General features: G+C 38.7%; 1 protein-coding gene across 4 annotated transcripts in view; it reads left to right on the forward strand.

Moving 5' to 3' along the window:
• Positions 1–678: 678 nt before the first annotated feature.
• LOC128666383 (uncharacterized) overlaps positions 679–18,876 on the forward strand; it is a 93,515-nt gene continuing 75,317 nt past the window's right edge. For all 4 annotated transcript variants that reach the window (XM_053720951.1, XM_053720948.1, XM_053720950.1 and 1 more), the window contains exon 1: positions 679–5,345. In XM_053720951.1, the coding sequence (XP_053576926.1) occupies positions 753–3,017 (2,265 nt within the window). In that variant the 5' untranslated portion in view covers positions 679–752 and the 3' untranslated portion in view covers positions 3,018–5,345. The remainder of the gene's footprint in view (positions 5,346–18,876) is intronic.

Raw genomic sequence — 18,876 nt, forward strand, 5'->3', positions numbered from 1 at the left:
AACCACACGTATGGTCAGGGACAGGATATGCCAGCACCGTTCAAATATACGGTGCAAAAATCTTGAAGCCCCAGTGTCCCATCATTTCTTAAAATGTGGGCATCAGATAAGCCAATTAAGATGGCAAGTCATAGACAGTGTGGGTCCCCAGAGAAATGGTAGTAATAGAGAAAAAATATTGAAAGAAAAAGAAATGTACTGGATATATGAACTAGGATGTATGGAACCTAATGGCCTCAATAGAGACTATGATTGGTCAATTTTTCTGTAAGGAAATGTTAATTTTCCTGTAATGAAATGTTATGGTAAAATTAATTCTAGAATATCATGTTCACATTGTAAATATATGTATTGCTAATGTTCAAATCATGTAAATGTAAATTTATTATAAACAGGTCTGTATAAATTTAAAAAGCATTAATTTTCAAAAAAGATATATAGGCAAACAAGTTTTAATACTTAGTTACAGTTATTGTAATTCAGTAATGTTTTTAAGGTGTCATAATTTTGATGGTCAGTAGATGGCAGCAGAGCCACTTAATGATGTGGTTGGTGCGAAACTGAGGGTTTTAAATTTGTATGAAGTGACACAATGTAACTAGCATGAGTAAGAGTGGCAACACTCGAAACGTCGCTTTTTTATGTCTGTAACTTAACAGAAAATAAAGAGAATCTGAAATTATAGTGCTGTGGACAAGACTGTTTGTATCATTAAAGTGTATCCTAAGGGAGAGCCTGATAAATCAGTAAGAATGTATGCAATTCTGGATGATCAAAGCAATCGATCACTGGCTAGAACTGAATTCTTCAACATATTCCACGTAAATGGTAATCCTTCATCTTACACCCTTGGTACATGTGCAGGTCAGTTTGAAACAAAAGGAAGAAGAGCTAGTGATTTCATAATAGCTTCTCTTACAGATGGTATTCAGTTGCCTTTACCTACACTTATTGAATGCAATCAAATTCCAGATAACAGGGATGAGATTCCTACGCCAGAAATAGCACATTACTATCCACACATGAAACACATAGCTAGTTGCATACCAGCTCTAGAGAAGAATGCCCAGATATTGCTTTTACTTGGTAGAGACATTCTAAGAATACACAAGGTACGCCAGCAATGTAATGGACCTCATAATTCTCCATACGCTCAGAGACTTGACCTTGGCTGGGTAATAGTTGGAGATGCCTGTATAGGAAAAATCTACAGAACAGATATTACTAACTCCTTGAAAACTAATGTGTTAATTAATGGACGTCCATCTTACTTTGAGCCATGCCCAAATCACTACCATGTAAAGGAGAAATCTGGAATCTATGAATATTCATACTATGCCAGTCAAGATGATATAGTTACTCCCTTACCAGATGATGACAACATTGGAAGTACAGTGTTCCACACAACACAGCATGACAATAAACTAGCTCCTTCTATCGAAGATAAAGAATTTCTCAAGTTAATGGACAAAGAGTTTTACAAGGATGACTCAAACAGTTGGGTAGCCCCTCTGCCATTTCGCAATCCAAGACAAAGGTTACCCAACAACAGAGTTCAAGCACTCTCTAGACTTTTTTCCTTACAACGTACTCTAAAGAAAGATCCGAAGATAAAAGAACACTTTGTATCATTCATGCAGAAGATGTTTGAAAATAAGCATGCAGAGCCAGCTCCTCCACTAAAAGAAGGTGAAGAATGTTGGTATCTTCCTTCATTTGGCATCTATCATCCACGCAAACCAGGTCAAATAAGGGTTGTGTTTGATTCAAGTGCACAGTATGAAGGCATGTCACTCAATAGTGTTCTTCTTACTGGACCTAACCTTACTAACAGTCTCTTAGGAGTATTGATCAGGTTCAGGAAAGAACCTGTAGCATTCATGGCTGACATACAACAGATGTTCTATTGTTTCATTGTTAGAGAAGACAATATGAATTACCTCAGGTTTTTGTGGCATCACAACAATGATACTAGCGCTGAGATAATAGATTATCGCATGAGAGTGCATGTCTTCGGCAACAGTCCATCACCTGCAGTGGCAATATATGGACTAAGAAGAACAGCTCAAGAAGGTGAAATGGAATATGGAACAGATGCCAGACAATATGTAGAAAGAGACTTCTATGTGGATGATGGAATCAAGTCTGTACCGACAGATGAAGAAGCCATTGATCTGCTTAAAAGAACACAAAAGATGCTATCTGTAGCAAACCTAAGGCTTCATAAAATAGTCTCAAACAGCAGCAAGGTGTTGAAAGCCTTTCCTCCAGCAGACCATGCAACGGACCTCAAAGACTTAGATCTAGGTACAGATACACCACCTGTACAACAAAGTCTTGGTCTACATTGGAACATATCAACTGATGAATTTGTTTTCAAAGTTTCTACTGATGAAAAGCCATACACTAGACGTGGTGTTTTATCAATTATTAACAGTCTTTATGACCCACTGGGGTTTGTAGCTCCAGTGACTATACAAGGAAAGTCTCTGCTTAGACAGCTTTCATCTGAGTCAAAATCCTGGGATACTTTACTACCTATAGAGAAACGTCAGATGTGGGAAAAGTGGAAGGATTCTTTGAAGGATCTTGAAAAGCTCTGTATTCCACGGTGTTATGCTTCTATATCTCTATCAACAGCAACAGTAACAGAGATCTACATCTTCTCAGATGCATCTACAGAAGCTATTGCAGCAGTGGACTACCTAAAAGTGACAGACATTGAAGGAAAACCACATGTAGGATTTATTCTCGGCAAGGCTAAGTTGGCACCTAGACCTGAACACACAATTCCTAGACTTGAATTATGTGCAGCTGTTTTAGCAGTCAAAATAGCTGATCTTATACTAAGTGAAATAGACATCAAACCTGATGCTGTTAACTTCTACACAGACAGCAGAGTGGTGTTGGGATACATAAACAACCTAAGCAGAAGATTCTATGTATATGTCAATAACAGAGTAGAACGCATCAGGAGATCTTCAAAACCAGAGCAATGGCATTTACGTTCCTACTGACAAAAATCCTACAGATCTTGCAACCAGGTCGTTAACTTCAGCACAATTCATGAAATCTACATGGTTGACAGGACCACCATTCTTGTTATGCTCTACAGATACAACATCAGCCAGTACTACATTTGAGCTTGTAGATCCTGAATCTGATAAAGAGATCCATCCTCAAACTACAACACTTGTCACCAGTGTTACCAATGGAAATTGTCTTGGCTCATACCGCTTTGAACGTTTTTCAAAATGGACATTACTCATACGCACCATTGCACATTTGATTCACATTATTCATTGTTTCCAACACCAAACTTCTGGAGAACCTGAAGATTGTCATGGATGGCACCTATGTAGAAAAAACCCAACTGCAAATGAACTAAATTTTGCAGAGAATATTATCATTCGTTGTGTGCAACAGGAAGTGTACTATAAAGAAATCAAGTGTATAAGTAAGAAAGTTGATCTTCCCAAGGACAGTCCACTTTGGAAATTGAATCCAATTATTGATGAAGATAATTTACTGAGAATTGGTGGTCATCTAAAATATGCTAATTTGAGAAGTAACGAACAAAACCCATTAATTATCCCTGGTCGTCACTATGTTGCTACACTGCTCATTCGACACTACCACGAGAAAGTCAAACATCAAGGTAGACATTTTACTGAAGGGGCAATAAGATCAGCAGGACTGTGGATCACTGGTGTAAAACAACGTATCACTACTATACTCCACAAGTGTGTTAAATGTCAAAGATTAAGGGGAAAATATCAAGAACAACCGATGGCCGACTTACCAGCTGAAAGGACAAGTAATGAACCTCCTTTCACACATGTTGGTCTGGATGTTTTTGGCCCATGATCAGTAATTATACGTAAAACAAGAGGAGGACAAGCTAACAACAAGAGATGGGCTGTTCTGTTCACATGTTTGAGCATTCGTGCCGTACAAATTGAGGTGATTGAATCTATGGATACCTCAAGCTTCATCAATGCCCTGCGAAGATTTTTCTCTATCAGAGGACCTGCTAAGCAACTACGTTCTGATTGTGGAACAAACTTTATTGGAGCATGCAATGAACTACAGATTAATACTAATCACATAGAAAACTATCTAAGTAATAATGGTTGTACATGGATATTCAATCCTCCTCATGCTTCTCACATGGGCGGACCTTGGGAAAGGATGATTGGTATTGCAAGACGCATTCTGGATTCTATATTGTTTGACTCAAGGTCAAATCAACTCAGTCATGAAGTCTTGGTAACATTCCTAGCTGAAGTAATGGCTATAATTAATGCTCGACCGTTGGTACCCGTTTCTTCAGATCCAGAGTTTCCAGTTTTATTGACACCTGCTACTCTTCTTACTCAGAAGATTGGGGTAGATGTAGTTCCTTTAGAACAATTTAACACCAAAGATCTTTACAAACGACAATGGAAACATGTTCAGCATCTTGCCAATTCATTTTGGAGCAGATGGAGACAAGAGTATCTTGTTACATTACAAAGTCGTCACAAATGGCAGATAAGCAGACCAAACATTTACGTTGGAGATCTGGTCTTATTGAAGGACAAACTTGTTCATCGAAATGAATGGCCATTAGGTCTTATTGTTAAAGTTATACCAAGTGATGATGGAAAAATATGTAAAGTAGAAGTAAAAGTATCAAGAGAAGGTGTTGTAAAATCCTTCACCAGGCCAATTACAGAACTAGTACTACTTCTATCTCACAAGGACTGTGATAATACAGCTGGTTGAAGACTACAGGGGACAGTGTCAGCCCTGCTACTAATCAAGATTTATCATGTGAAAACAACATGGACTTATGTTTGCAATTGCATTTTGTATGTTTTCTCTCTTTCTTTGTCTTGCAGATCTCATGGATAAAGAGACTTCAATCAACATTTTTATGTTTATTGTTTATTGTTTGATTTATATAGTGGTATCTACAGATACCAGACGGGGAGTGTTCTGTCCATATATTCATATGTACATCTTTAAATGTTATATTTTAGTTCTTGTGCTCCCTCTAGTGTTATGTTTTATTATTGTATTCAATTTAATGTATATTCTATGTGCTACCTCTGACCTTTTTGAGGTCACTTCCTGCCTCCATTTTTGTTTCACTTGTGTGTGTAAATTAGTTTCACTTTCAATGTGTAAGTTTGCTAGAACTCTCTGCTAATAGCTTTGTAGAGGCAAATTCTTTTTACCTGGCAATTACCACTTCTGGAACCTCAGAATTCTTGTTTTGCAACAATAAAGCATGAAGGATTCATAAATCTCTGCTGTGGAATTTGTCTGAGTTAAGCTACTCTGCTGGATTCTACTAAACTGTAAGTTGGATTGCATGTTTAACTTTACATCGTAAGGCAGTCATCTTGCAAACAGTAAATAAAAACAGAATAATATTAATATATCAATGTTGGTTGTGCAAAGCTGGGGAATGGGTATTAAAGGCAGTATCTATCTTTTTAAACAATAACAATTTTAGTGTAGACTGTCCCTTTAAATAACCAATCAGGCTGGCATGCAGGGGCTGCTCTATTTGTGGTCCCAGTCCAGCCCTGGACACACTGATCAGATGCAAATGTTTTTTTGTGTTTTTTTTTACTGTGGATGGTGGTGGTGTTTTTTGTGTTTTTTTTACTTCCTTAGCTGCAGGGGAAACAGGCATATCTGCAGTCTTTGGGTACATAAGTGCATTATAATATTAAGCCATTAACCCCTTTGTCACCAGAGAGGCCTGCAACTCATTCCATAGCAGCTAGATAGACCAGCTACAGGGATATGTTGGTGTGTTTTATTTTTATATATATAATGATGATCAGTTGTAATACACAAGAAACACTAAAGTAGTATAATAGTACTGGGTTAGTGAAATCTGTATTCTAAGATACAGGGTGATGGAAAAAAATATCAGCAGTGAGCTAGTTGCAGTGCCAGACCTACTCAGCAGAGGGCCCTGGTGTAAAACATTTTTGTTTGCTTCCCCCCGGTATATAACTCAGTAATAAGCAATAGTAATAATACACGTGCTTCTCTGTATAATGATTGTGAGTATACATCCACACTGATAATGAGCATTGTAATAATTGGCCTCATATTCCAAAAATAGGAATAAAATAATCAGAGGCATAACTAGAAACCACAGGACCCAGGTGCAAGAATCTAAGAAGGGCCCCCCACCCCCCACCCCCACCCCCCAAAAAAGGTGAATTTGATATTTATTTATTTATTTACATTTAACACAGAAAAAAAAATGTGAATCAGATTACATGTCTGCAAAAGACAAAAAAACTGCATGCCCACAGTTTGTGAGATGGTCTGACCCCTTATTACTGTATATAGTGACACTGTTGCCCCCCCCCCCATGCTGTAGTAACAAGGTCTGTAATTTGCTGGTTCCACAAACATACACACACACATACATGCATAAATACACACACACACACACATACATGCATAAATACACACACAGTCACATACATACATACACACATATGCATAAATACACACACAGTCACATACATACATATACACATACACACACGCATGCATAAATACACACACAGTCACATACATACATACATACATACATACACACATATGCATATATACACACACAGTCACATACATACACATACATGAATAAATACACACACAGTCACATACATACATGCATAAATACACACACACACATACATGTATAAATACACACACAGTCACATACATACATACACACATGCATAAATACACACACAGTCACATACATACATACACATACACACACACATGCATAAATACAGACACAGTCACATGCATAAATACACACACAGTCACATACATACATACATACATGCATAAATACACACACAGTCACATACATACATATACACATACACACACACACATGTATAAATACACACACAGTCACATACATACATACACACATGCATAAATACACACACAGTCACATACATACATACACACATATGCATAAATACACACACAGTCACATACATACATATACACATACACACACACATGCATAAATACACACATACACACACACATGCATAAATACACACACAGTCACATACATACATACATACATACACACACATGCATGCATAAATACACACACAGTCACATACATACATACACACACACATATGCATATATACACACACAGTCACATACATACACATACATGAATAAATACACACACAGTCACATACATACATGCATAAATACACACACACACATACATACATACACACATGCATAAATACACACATAGTCACATACATACATACACATACACACACACATGCATAAATACAGACACAGTCACATACATACATACACACATGCATAAATACACACACAGTCACATGCATACACACACACACACATACATGCATAAATACACACACAGTCACATACATACATATACACATACACACACACATGTATAAATACACACACAGTCACATACATACATACACACATGCATAAATACACACACAGTCACATACATACATACATACACACATGCATAAATACATACACACACATACATGCATAAATACACACACAGTCACATACATACATATGCATAAATACACACACAGTCACATACCTATATACACACATGCATAAATACACACACAGTCACATACATACATACATACACACACATACACACACATACATGCATAAATACACACACACATAAAAACCAATGAGTAAAACAGAAACACTAACCCCTGTAGTCAGAGACACTAGTGAGTAGGGATGGGCGAATGTGTAAATTTTCGAATTTCGAATGTAGAATGAATGTTATTACCGAAATTCGAATTCTAAATCCGAATGTCGATAAGAACGAATATTCTTAAAAATTCGAAAATCGAATGTTATTTACAGTTTTTGAATGTCACTTTCGAATTCGAATGTTTATAATTATATTGAATGTCCACATTCGAAATTTCGAATTTAACATTCTATTTAACAAATACTATTCATAAGTTCAATAGTTCATGTAGTAGGGCGGGAATCTAGTAAATTGATACATAATAGATACAAATATATCATTTCGAATGTTTCCATATAGAATATTGCATAATTCGAATATTACATTTAAAGAAAGCATTAGAAATACTATTTCAAACACATAAATTCGAATTTTTCGAATTCGAATATAAATTCGAATTTTTCGAATTCGAATATTGCATAATTCGAATATTACATCTAAAGAAAAAGCATTATAAATACTATTACAATCTAAATTCGAATTTTTTGAATTTGAATACACGTATTGCATAATTCGAATAGTACATTTAAAGAAAAAGCATTAGAAATACTATTACAATCTAAATTCGAATTTTTCGAATTCGAATATTGCATAATTCGAATATTACATTTAAAGAAAAAGCATTAGAAATACTATTACAATCTAAATTTGAATTTTTCAAATTCGAATACACGTATTGCATGATTCGAATATTACATTTAAAGAAAAAGCATTAGAAATACTATTACAATCTGACTGACTTCCGGATGGAGTAGCAGCAACCTGTTTCCTCACTAAACGACCTGCCGTTGCTACCGCTGTTGGTGCCGTTGCACCCTAGGAAGCTGGGCTAAATCTATCGCCTGCGCAGGTGGAAGTCTACAGAGGCTGAACTTTCGGCTTGTTCGCCAGAGCCGCAACCTACCAAAGCTGTCAAATTGACATTTCAAGATACTGCCTCGGCTGGGATACCTTTCAGCAGCCGGGAGAGCGCAACATACAGAGGCTGTCCTCTAGAGTGGATATATGTGAGTGCCATGCTGGGAGCAGTGCCGTGCTGGGAGCAGTAATCTGTCATATTTGATAAAGCTGAAGGGCTACGGTGCTGCCTCGAAATCAAGAGCTGCATAAAAATTCTGTGGTCAGGAACGAATAACTGGCATTCCGCCAGAACAGAAAGAGAGCCTTGCCTGTTTGAATCGCCGGCTGCTACAACACTTTACAGCGTGGAGAGCTGACCAGAAAGAGAAGCAGGTGTAGTACTGTGGCTGAGATTGGTGTCTGTCTGTGAGGTACCTTTTATTCCCTGAGTAACACAGGGGTCTTCACAATACCCGTTGTGGGGTAATAATGCCCCCTAGGGTATAATTGTATTCTGCTCCGAGTTTGAAGAAGCATCTAAAAATGGTATCTGTTGTTTCTCCCAGCTGCTCAGTGTGAAACTTTCTCCGCAGTTGCTTGCTGCATGTAATTTGTGTGACAACATTGAGACTTACTCATTTGGAAAAGGGAAAGAAGGGAATGTAGACGTTGTCTCATTGTGTAAATTATTCCCTCGTCCTGTTTCCCTTGTTGAAGCGTCAATGGGACACTTATAGGCCCTGTCAAGTTATTTTGCTCAATCTTGCTCTATTTTTTTTTATAAGGGGGTACTCTCTAGGCTGTTTAAAGAGGAAAATGTTGCTGGATATGTTTTAGCCTTTTTTTCGCTTCTTATTACTGGCTCATAAATTGGTGAAAACCGTGTTGGTATACTTAAGGCTGTACCAATCTTGAAAATTATCCTGCTAGATCTTTATATGCTAACCACACATTTAAAATGTATACATGTATAGGAATTTTCTATTGACCCATAGATTATGATTCTACTTACAGCTTAATTGAATCTGGGGTATTTTGCCTAGAGAAAAATGTTTTTCAGTTAACATTGATGTTATTTTAGACTAGTAAGTATAAGATATACTTTAGTATCATACTAATTAACTGGTCAGACTTATTTATTTAGAGATCACTGGCTCTTTTTTTTGTGTTGTTCACTATACCTTTAAAAAAAAAAAAAAAAAAACAACACATTCACGCCCTGGATGGGCACAAATTGAGGTTCCCTTAAGTAATATTGAAGCAGTAAAAGCTTCCTTATGTTAGAATATATGTAAATTATCTTCTTACACTATTCACAGGTGTGTCTTTTTCTTGTTCTATGTTTTCTTGTTTTCATTTTCCTTTTCTTGTTTTCTTTTTTCACGTATCACTCTTTTTTCTTTTTTGATTGTTAATGGAAAATTTTTGCACTCAGGCGAAAAGTAAATCGCCCAAAATGCCAGTGAAAGCTAAAGATAAAAAAAATAGAATAACTGATTCCAGTACTGATAGTCTAAATTACTCCACTGGGGTCTCAATAGATCATCAAGTATTGCTCTCTAATGGCTAGATTTGGAGTTTGGCGGTAGATGGGGTGCGTTAGCTACGCATGGTTTATGTCTAACGCACGGCATTGTTTAACGCTGGTATTTAGAGTTCAAAAAATACCTTCTAACGATACTCCTAACGCGTGTATTTCACACGCGGAATCCTGCCCGCGTTAGACAGTCTCCCATAGAGATCAATGGAAATGCAAACAAACACGCTTTTTTCATCTAACACTCGATCTCGCGAGAAATACGCACAGCTCGGTCATATGACGCATACCACATCATGCACAACAATAACACGCCGCAAATGTCACAACAACAATCACTAAAAAAAGCACATAAGCATTACACATTCAGAAGCGGGGGGAATTTTATTTAAATAAAATACAGGGAATACGCATATACTTTAAGATGCGGAAATACGGAAAATAACAACAAGGAAAAAAAATAATAATAATCATACACTAGCAAAATACTCGCATTCAATATTACTATATATTAGGACAAACATACATATACAACACTTCAGTAATACCACACCATCGCAAATTAACATTTAAACATAATACTATTGGACAATGTTATAGAAAACGACCACTATGACATCATCGCATTCTACACATTCCACAAATAATAACTCCAAATGAGCATGCGCAAATTCACACACCTAATACACATTGCACAAATAATAAGTAAGAATAAAGCACACCTGAACACAATTTACAACGCAAACCGGTACATCATTAAACATTTACACAGGGTATATAAGCACCACACAAGAATGGCTTCTCTCACTGTGTTGCTGGTGGGTTTTTGGAGATTGGAGCTTAGAGATTTGGTGCATTATTGTGAGTCAGTTAGTGGTAGTGGGAGTTAGATAGTTAGTGGTAGTGTGAGTTAGAGAGTTAGTGCTAGTGTGAGTTAGAGAGTTAGTGCTAGTGTGAGTTAGAGAGTTAGTGGTAGTGTGAGTTAGAGAGTTAGTGGTAGTGTGAGTTACAGAGTTAGTGCTAGTGTGAGTTAGAGAGTTCGTGCTAGTGTGAGTTAGAGAGTTAGTGGTAGTGTGAGTTAGAGAGTTAGTGCTAGTGTGAGTTAGTGAACTACAGTTGGTTTGGGTGAGTGTGCGAGTGCTTTTTCTGTATACTTAACACATTTACACTTAACACATTCAATACAAACATACACTTATCAATAACACTACATACACTCCATACCCCATACCCTCTCATACTACACTCTATACCCCATTCCCTGTAGTCCCATTCCCTTTTATCCCATTTACTCTTATCCCATACCCCATCCCCATCCCATCCCCATCCCCTATTTACATTTAGTTTACATATCCTCCTTTTAGTCTTCTTCTTCATTTTGTTCATTTAAATACTCCTTACCCTCTTTTATTTATATCCCTTTCACACTTTCTGCACTTATTTTGGTCTTATTAGTTCTTTATTTTGACCCCCTTTCATTTGATCACACTCAGTTTTTGTTTGCTTATTTGGGGTTTAGTTTAGGGAAGAGATGGAGGGCAGGCAGGGGAGAAGTAGAGGGGGAGGAGAGGGAGGGGGAGAGGAACAGGACAGGAAGGGGGGCAGGAAGGGGGCAGGAAGCGGGGGTGGAAGCGGTGGGTGGACCCAGCCACTTGGTTCAAGATGAACAAGTGGCTGGGCCCAGTGGCGGACAGAGTAGGGCTTCACAGTCCGGGAAACAGAGGGCATCGTCACAGGGGAAGGCCAAGGCGACTAGGGAGGCAAGGTTTTCGATGGAGGAGAAGGAGGCCCTCGTAGAAGCCTATATGGCCAGGCCCCGACTGAGAAGAGGAAGCTCTGGCATGAGATAAGGAATGCAGTCAATGCAGTGGGTGGCCGGAACAGAGATATGGACTCTATTAAACATCGATACCGGGACTGCAAGATGGATCTTAAGAAAAAGTTAAGCCGGGAGGCCCGACATGCCACAGGAACCGGTGGCGGCCCTGCACTGGAAATCGATTACTGCCGATGGGAGGAAATGTTGCGTCCCAGCATCTCCGAGGTGGATATAGTCGGTATCGGAGGAATTGATACCGGGAACCTGCCATTCTCATCTGACGGTAAGCTCATTTAAGAATAAAATGTATTTCAAGGGACACTATACGCAAACCTTTCCTTTCATGATTAAGGTAGAGAATACAATTTTAAACAACATTCCAATTTACTTATATTACCTAATTTGATTCATTCTTTAGATATACTTTAATGAAGAAATAGCCATGCACACGGTGAACCAATCACAGGAGGCAGCTATATTCAGCTACCAATCAGCAGCTTCTAAGCATATCTAGATATGCTTTTCAGCAATGAATATCCAGAGAATGAAGCTAATTAGATAAGAAAAGAACATTAGAAAGTTGATTATAATTGTATGCTTCTAAATCATGAAAGATAAAACATTGGGTTTCATGTCCCTTTAAGGATCAGATTAATGCTATTACGTTGTTTACACGCATTCACAATTACTTTGTGGTTACATCAGTATCTAGGCTATAGGTTAGGTGTGCATTTAAACAGATTGAAAACAAACGCTAAAACATTCAGATTGACCAGAGATATCACAAACACGGTTTAGAAAATGCGGAAATCGTATTATGATTGTTAGATTTCAAAGTGGATTAATGAGGCTGCATTTGTAATTGTATCGTAAGCTAAGTAATTTAAAGCTTTATTTTGAAATATGCTAATACATACATTTATTTATTTTTCAAATATACAGAGTCTGGGGAGGAGGCAGCACAGCAACTACAGGCTCCTCCTTTTCCCCGGGATGAGAGTGGTAGGGATGAATCTCCACCTCGGAGGGAAGAGGCCTCCCTTGACGAAGAGGCCCCCCTTGACGAAGAGGCCCCCCTTGACGAAGAGGCCCCCCTTGACGAAGAGGCCCCCCTTGACAAAGAGGCCCCCCTTGACGAAGAGGCCCCGGAAGCAGAGGAAGAGGCCGCGGAAGCAGAGGCCCCTCAAGGACCAGCAGGCCACCGTGCACCAGCAGGCCACCGTGCATGGGCACCCCGCCGTGCACAACAAGAGGAAATAGCGGAGGTGCGGGTTCTACTAGACTACATTGACCAGATGCGTAACTCCCGGATACAAAATATAGAAGGCAGAACTAGAATTCTTGAAGGACAAAACAAAATCATTGAAGGCCAAACCCAAATCATACACCTCCTTACTCGAATAGAAGAAGGCCAGAACAGAACCTTTAGACTCCAACAAGAGATGTTTAATTTCTTCCGGGAGGCGCATGCTGGTCTTCCTCCTGCTGGTCTGCCTCCTGGTCCGCCATCTGCTGGTCTGCCTCCTGCTCCTGGGCCTCCTGCTCCTGGGCCTCCTGCTGCTGGGCCTCCTGCTGCTGGGCCTCCTGCTGCCGGCCCATCTTCTCCTGCCGGGCCATCTTCTCCTGCCGGGCCATCTTCTCCTGCCGGGCCATCTTCTCCTGCCGGCCCATCTTCTCCTGCTGGCCCATCTTCTCCTGCCGGCCCATCTTCTCCTGCCGGCCCATCTCCTCCTGCCAGCCCATCTCCTCCTCCTCACCTTGGTCGTCCCAGTACTCTTCCTTCCACTCTTCCCACAACATCTCCAATGAGAACTCGTCGGAGTCGGCAGTTGACCCTCCCAGAGCCTCAGCCCCGTGGGAAGAGGGGAAGGAAGAGGAAGTAAGTATTTGTTTTCATGTTTAATGTTTTTTTTATTTAATGTGTAATGGATAGGTATGTGATGATTTGGTTTTCATACACTTGTGGACCACACTCTGTATATAATCTACTTCTATGGGACCGGGTCCATGGAGGCAGATTGTTTGCAGAGTGTGGGTTATAAGTGTGTGAAAACCACATCACATACCTATCCTTGTTCATGATATTGATTGGTTTCTGTGATGTGATGTCCAAACTGTTTCCCGAATCGCAAACAAAATTACCATTACAATTATCCATGATGGCATATTACTGTTTGAATGCCAATAACACAGCTTAAAGGGACAGTCAGAACATTATTGATTACAAAGAAAACACTGTATTACGCATTATCAAGTTGGAAACAACAAAACATGGAGAAATACGTGTGACTTATGTGCTTACCCTTGTATCTATGCCTATGAAAAATGTCCACTTATTTGTTGTTCTGACATAACAACATTTTAGACATCAATGATCAATACATGGTAAATATGCTGTATGAGCTCAAGGTTTTAGATATACAAATGATATCCAAATGCCCTCTAGTGGTCAAATTGCATAATGATTACATGCACTCTTCAAGCTCTAAGAAATGAGCACACGAACCTCATAGGTTTAGCTAGCAAATTAAAATAAACACAGACAAATGATTAATTGGTGAGAAACCTTTGATATCATTGATATTACAAAATTGACTTTTTTAATAATGCAAAACATTATTTGTTTTCTAAACTGTCCCTTTAACAAAATTACATATGCTAACATTTAATATTTTCAGATTGTTGGTACATCTACATGTACTTGTTCAAACAATAAATATTGAAAACAGATTTATATTGACGTGTTAAATAAAGTCTATTTTCTTAAAGAGACATTATTGTAGAAAGACATTTGTTTTAACAATGAATATGGTTTAAAGTCCTTTTAGGAGTGGGGGAAAAAAATATGCTAACAATAATATATTTGGAGATTAACCAATGTGGAACTCATACATGATACAAAAATCAACATTTGCATTAAAGGGACAGTATACTATCTTTTTAACAGAACTGTAATAGACACTACTAGAAACAACAAGATTAACATATACTGATATCAAAATCAATATTAAAAAGCTTTAAACACTTTCTAAGAAAATCGGGTTATCTCTATTGAAAAGATAGACGAACCCCCATTACAACCGTAAAACAAGACAATACCCCATCATTAACATATGAAAAGACCCTTTACACAAACAGGAGAAAGCTGGAGATGGTACTCACATGAAACTTTGAGGCTTGGCGAGGAGTCTGAAAATTACTTCAATTTTATTTGAACAGAAGCAAAATGAGACGTGTATTTGGTAAACAATGGACTATATAACTAGAGACCAAATAAAATACTTTGGTTTTTAATGTGAGTGTCTAATGAACCTTTAATAAAATATATGACGAAATTACATTTAGAAGAAGTCGGCATCATATATTTAGCATATGATAAAGATAAATGCATATTGATTACTTTATTCTAACACAATAGCGCATATTTATGAATTAGATATCTTTAACATTAAACACAACAGTCATTTTTCATAAAAAGGAACATATTGTTGACAAACATATTAAACAACATGGACTATAGAGATTTGCACTTGCCTCGAAATATCTTATGCATGAAAACATTTTGCTTTCGTTCGTTTATTCAACCAGACATCCAGCAAAAGAGAATGTGGTGGTCTTTATCAGCTATGGGTCAACAATGTAACATGATGCAAAAAATCCATATTCGCCATGTTTTTAAACTTGTCTTCTCATTCACAAACGTGTTTAACGTGCACAAACAAATATTGCGGGACTACGTAATACAATCAGACGTTTTTTTACCTTTGCATGTGACGTCTTAATTAACATGGCGCTTCCTTGATCACGTAAGAACGCAATCCAATAAAAGGCGCATTCTTGATCACGTAAGAACGCAAACCAAAAAAAGGCACATCCTTGATCGCGTAAGAATGCAAACCAAAAAAAGGCGCATCCTTGATCGCGTAAAAACGCCATCCAATAAAAGGTGCATCCTTGATCGCGTAAAAACGTCACTCAATACAAGGAATCATTGGACAGCCTGGCAGGTGACGTCTTAAGCAACATGGTGCATCCGAGATCGCTGAAAAACCACAGCCAATACAAGGACTCAGTTGACAGATTGGCATATCAATAAGAAACGTATTTATATTTTAGTAACTAGTATGTGTCTAGATTGCTATCTAGGAATGTCACGAAATCATGAATCATCTTTTCGGACTTGACTGTCCCTTGAACTATAGCTATGGTGTATATCTTTAACATTTAAAAGATACACATGAGAAATACATATGCCATTGATGTTTTAATATATGTTTAGATTGTTTTGGAATAACAATAATGACACATGTATTGATCAAACGTGTCATTTATTCAAGTTGAAATATGGTCAGCCTACCTATAGCCATATATGGGAGGAGAAGTATTTTTTAAAAATATTTGGAAAAACATATTCCTCATCTAAAATATGCGCATTACACACAGAGATTGATTTGGTTACACTTTTACAATAAGATATAATTGAAAATGAAATACATGTGCTGTCAACATTACAATAAGATTGTTTATTAATAAGATTATATGTCCTTGCTCATGTAAAAAGGACAAAAACGCTTTAGAAATGGAAATCCATTCATTAACAATTGTGCTCAGCATCACTTAAAGGGACATGATTTTTATTTTTAAAAAGAGGAAAAGAGGATACACAGAGACAATACTATTTCAATAAAATGAACACTTTACAGGGATTATATCATTGTATCAATCCTCAGATCATTTGTTAAAGGTGCATCAATTCATGCAGAGTTTATAAATACACACATGGATGTTAAATTTGAAATATACATATATATACACAAATAACAATCTATATATACATATATAAAAGAATTACTATGCTAATCATAATCATGCAATGATAAAGCTTTTTGAAAAATATATAAAGACAAATAATAAAATTACATTGGAGATGTTAATCTTAAAGTCATTTACAATTGTATTACATATATGATTCAGGAAACACCATTATTTTTGGTAAGGTCCCTTTAAGGATCAACCAGATAAACTAGAGATTTCAATCAATGACATGAATAAGGAGGACAAAGAATCGTGCAATGACATGTATTTTATTAGTATATCAGAAAACATCAACAACGTTTATAAATAATCTTGTAAAGATCAGGAAAATTGGAGCCATATGACAAGGTAACAGAGTGCATCACAGTCCATGAAGAGAGTTGCCAAGGGCCAGCATAGCCCAATTGGAGCCATATGACAAGGTAACAGAGTGCATCACAGTCCATGAAGAGAGTTGCCAAGGGCCAGCATAGCCCCATTGGAGACATATGACAAGGTAACAGAGTGCATCACAGTCCATGAAGAGAGTTGCCAAGGGCCAGCATAGCCCCATTGGAGACATATGACAAGGTAACAGAGTGCATCACAGTCCATGAAGAGAGTTGCCAAGGGCCAGCATAGCCCCATTGGAGCCATATGACAAGGTAACAGAGTGCATCACAGTCCATGAAGAGAGTTGCAAAGGGCCAGCATAGCCCCATTGGAGCCATATGACAAGGTAACAGAGTGCATCACAGTCCATGAAGAGAGTTGCCAAGGGCCAGCATAGCCTCATTGGAGACATATGACAAGGTAACAGAGTGCATCACAGTCCATGAAGAGAGTTGCCAAGGGCCAGCATAGCCCCATTGGAGACATATGACAAGGTAACAGAGTGCATCACAGTCCATGAAGAGAGTTGCCAAGGGCCAGCATAGCCCCATTGGAGCCATATGACAAGGTAACAGAGTGCATCACAGTCCATGAAGAGAGTTGCCAAGGGCCAGCATAGCCCCATTGGAGCCATATGACAAGGTAACAGAGTGCATCACAGTCCATGAAGAGAGTTGCCAAGGGCCAGCATAGCCCCATTGGAGCCATATGACAAGGTTACAGAGTGCATCACAGTCCATGAAGAGAGTTGCCAAGGGCCAGCATAGCCCCATTGGAGACATATGACAAGGTAACAGAGTGCATCACAGTCCATGAAGAGAGTTGCCAAGGGCCAGCATAGCCCCATTGGAGCCATATGACAAGGTAACAGAGTGCATCACAGTCCATGAAGAGAGTTGCCAAGGGCCAGCATAGCCCCATTGGAGACATATGACAAGGTAACAGAGTGCATCACAGTCCATGAAGAGAGTTGCCAAGGGCCAGCATAGCCCCATTGGAGACATATGACAAGGTAACAGAGTGCATCACAGTCCATGAAGAGAGTTGCCAAATGCCAGCATAGCCCCATTGGAGACATATGACAAGGTAACAGAGTGCATCACAGTCCATGAAGAGAGTTGCCAAGGGCCAGCATAGCCCCATTGGAGACATATGACAAGGTAACAGAGTGCATCACAGTCCATGAAGAGAGTTGCCAAGGGCCAGCATAGCCCCATTGGAGCCATATAACAAGGTAACAGAGTGCATCACAGTCCATGAGGAGAGTTGCCAAGGGCCAGCATAGCCCCATTGGAGACATATGACAAGGTAACAGAGTGCATCACAGTCCATGAAGAGAGTTGCCAAGGGCCAGCATAGCCCCATTGGAGCCATATGACAAGGTAACAGAGTGCATCACAGTCCATGAAGAGAGTTGCCAAGGGCCAGCATAGCCCCATTGGAGCCATATGACAAGGTAACAGAGTGCATCACAGTCCATGAAGAGAGTTGCCAAGGGCCAGCATAGCCCCATTGGAGACATATGACAAGGTAACAGAGTGCATCACAGTCTATGAAGAGAGTTGCCAAGGGCCAGCATAGCCCCATTGGAGACATATGACAAGGCACAGAGTGCATCACAGTCCATGAAGAGAGTTGCCAAGGGCCAGCATAGCCCCATTGGAGACA

Source organism: Bombina bombina, chromosome 7 (genome assembly GCF_027579735.1).
Source record: "Bombina bombina isolate aBomBom1 chromosome 7, aBomBom1.pri, whole genome shotgun sequence".
Classification (NCBI taxonomy): Eukaryota; Metazoa; Chordata; class Amphibia; order Anura; family Bombinatoridae; genus Bombina; species Bombina bombina.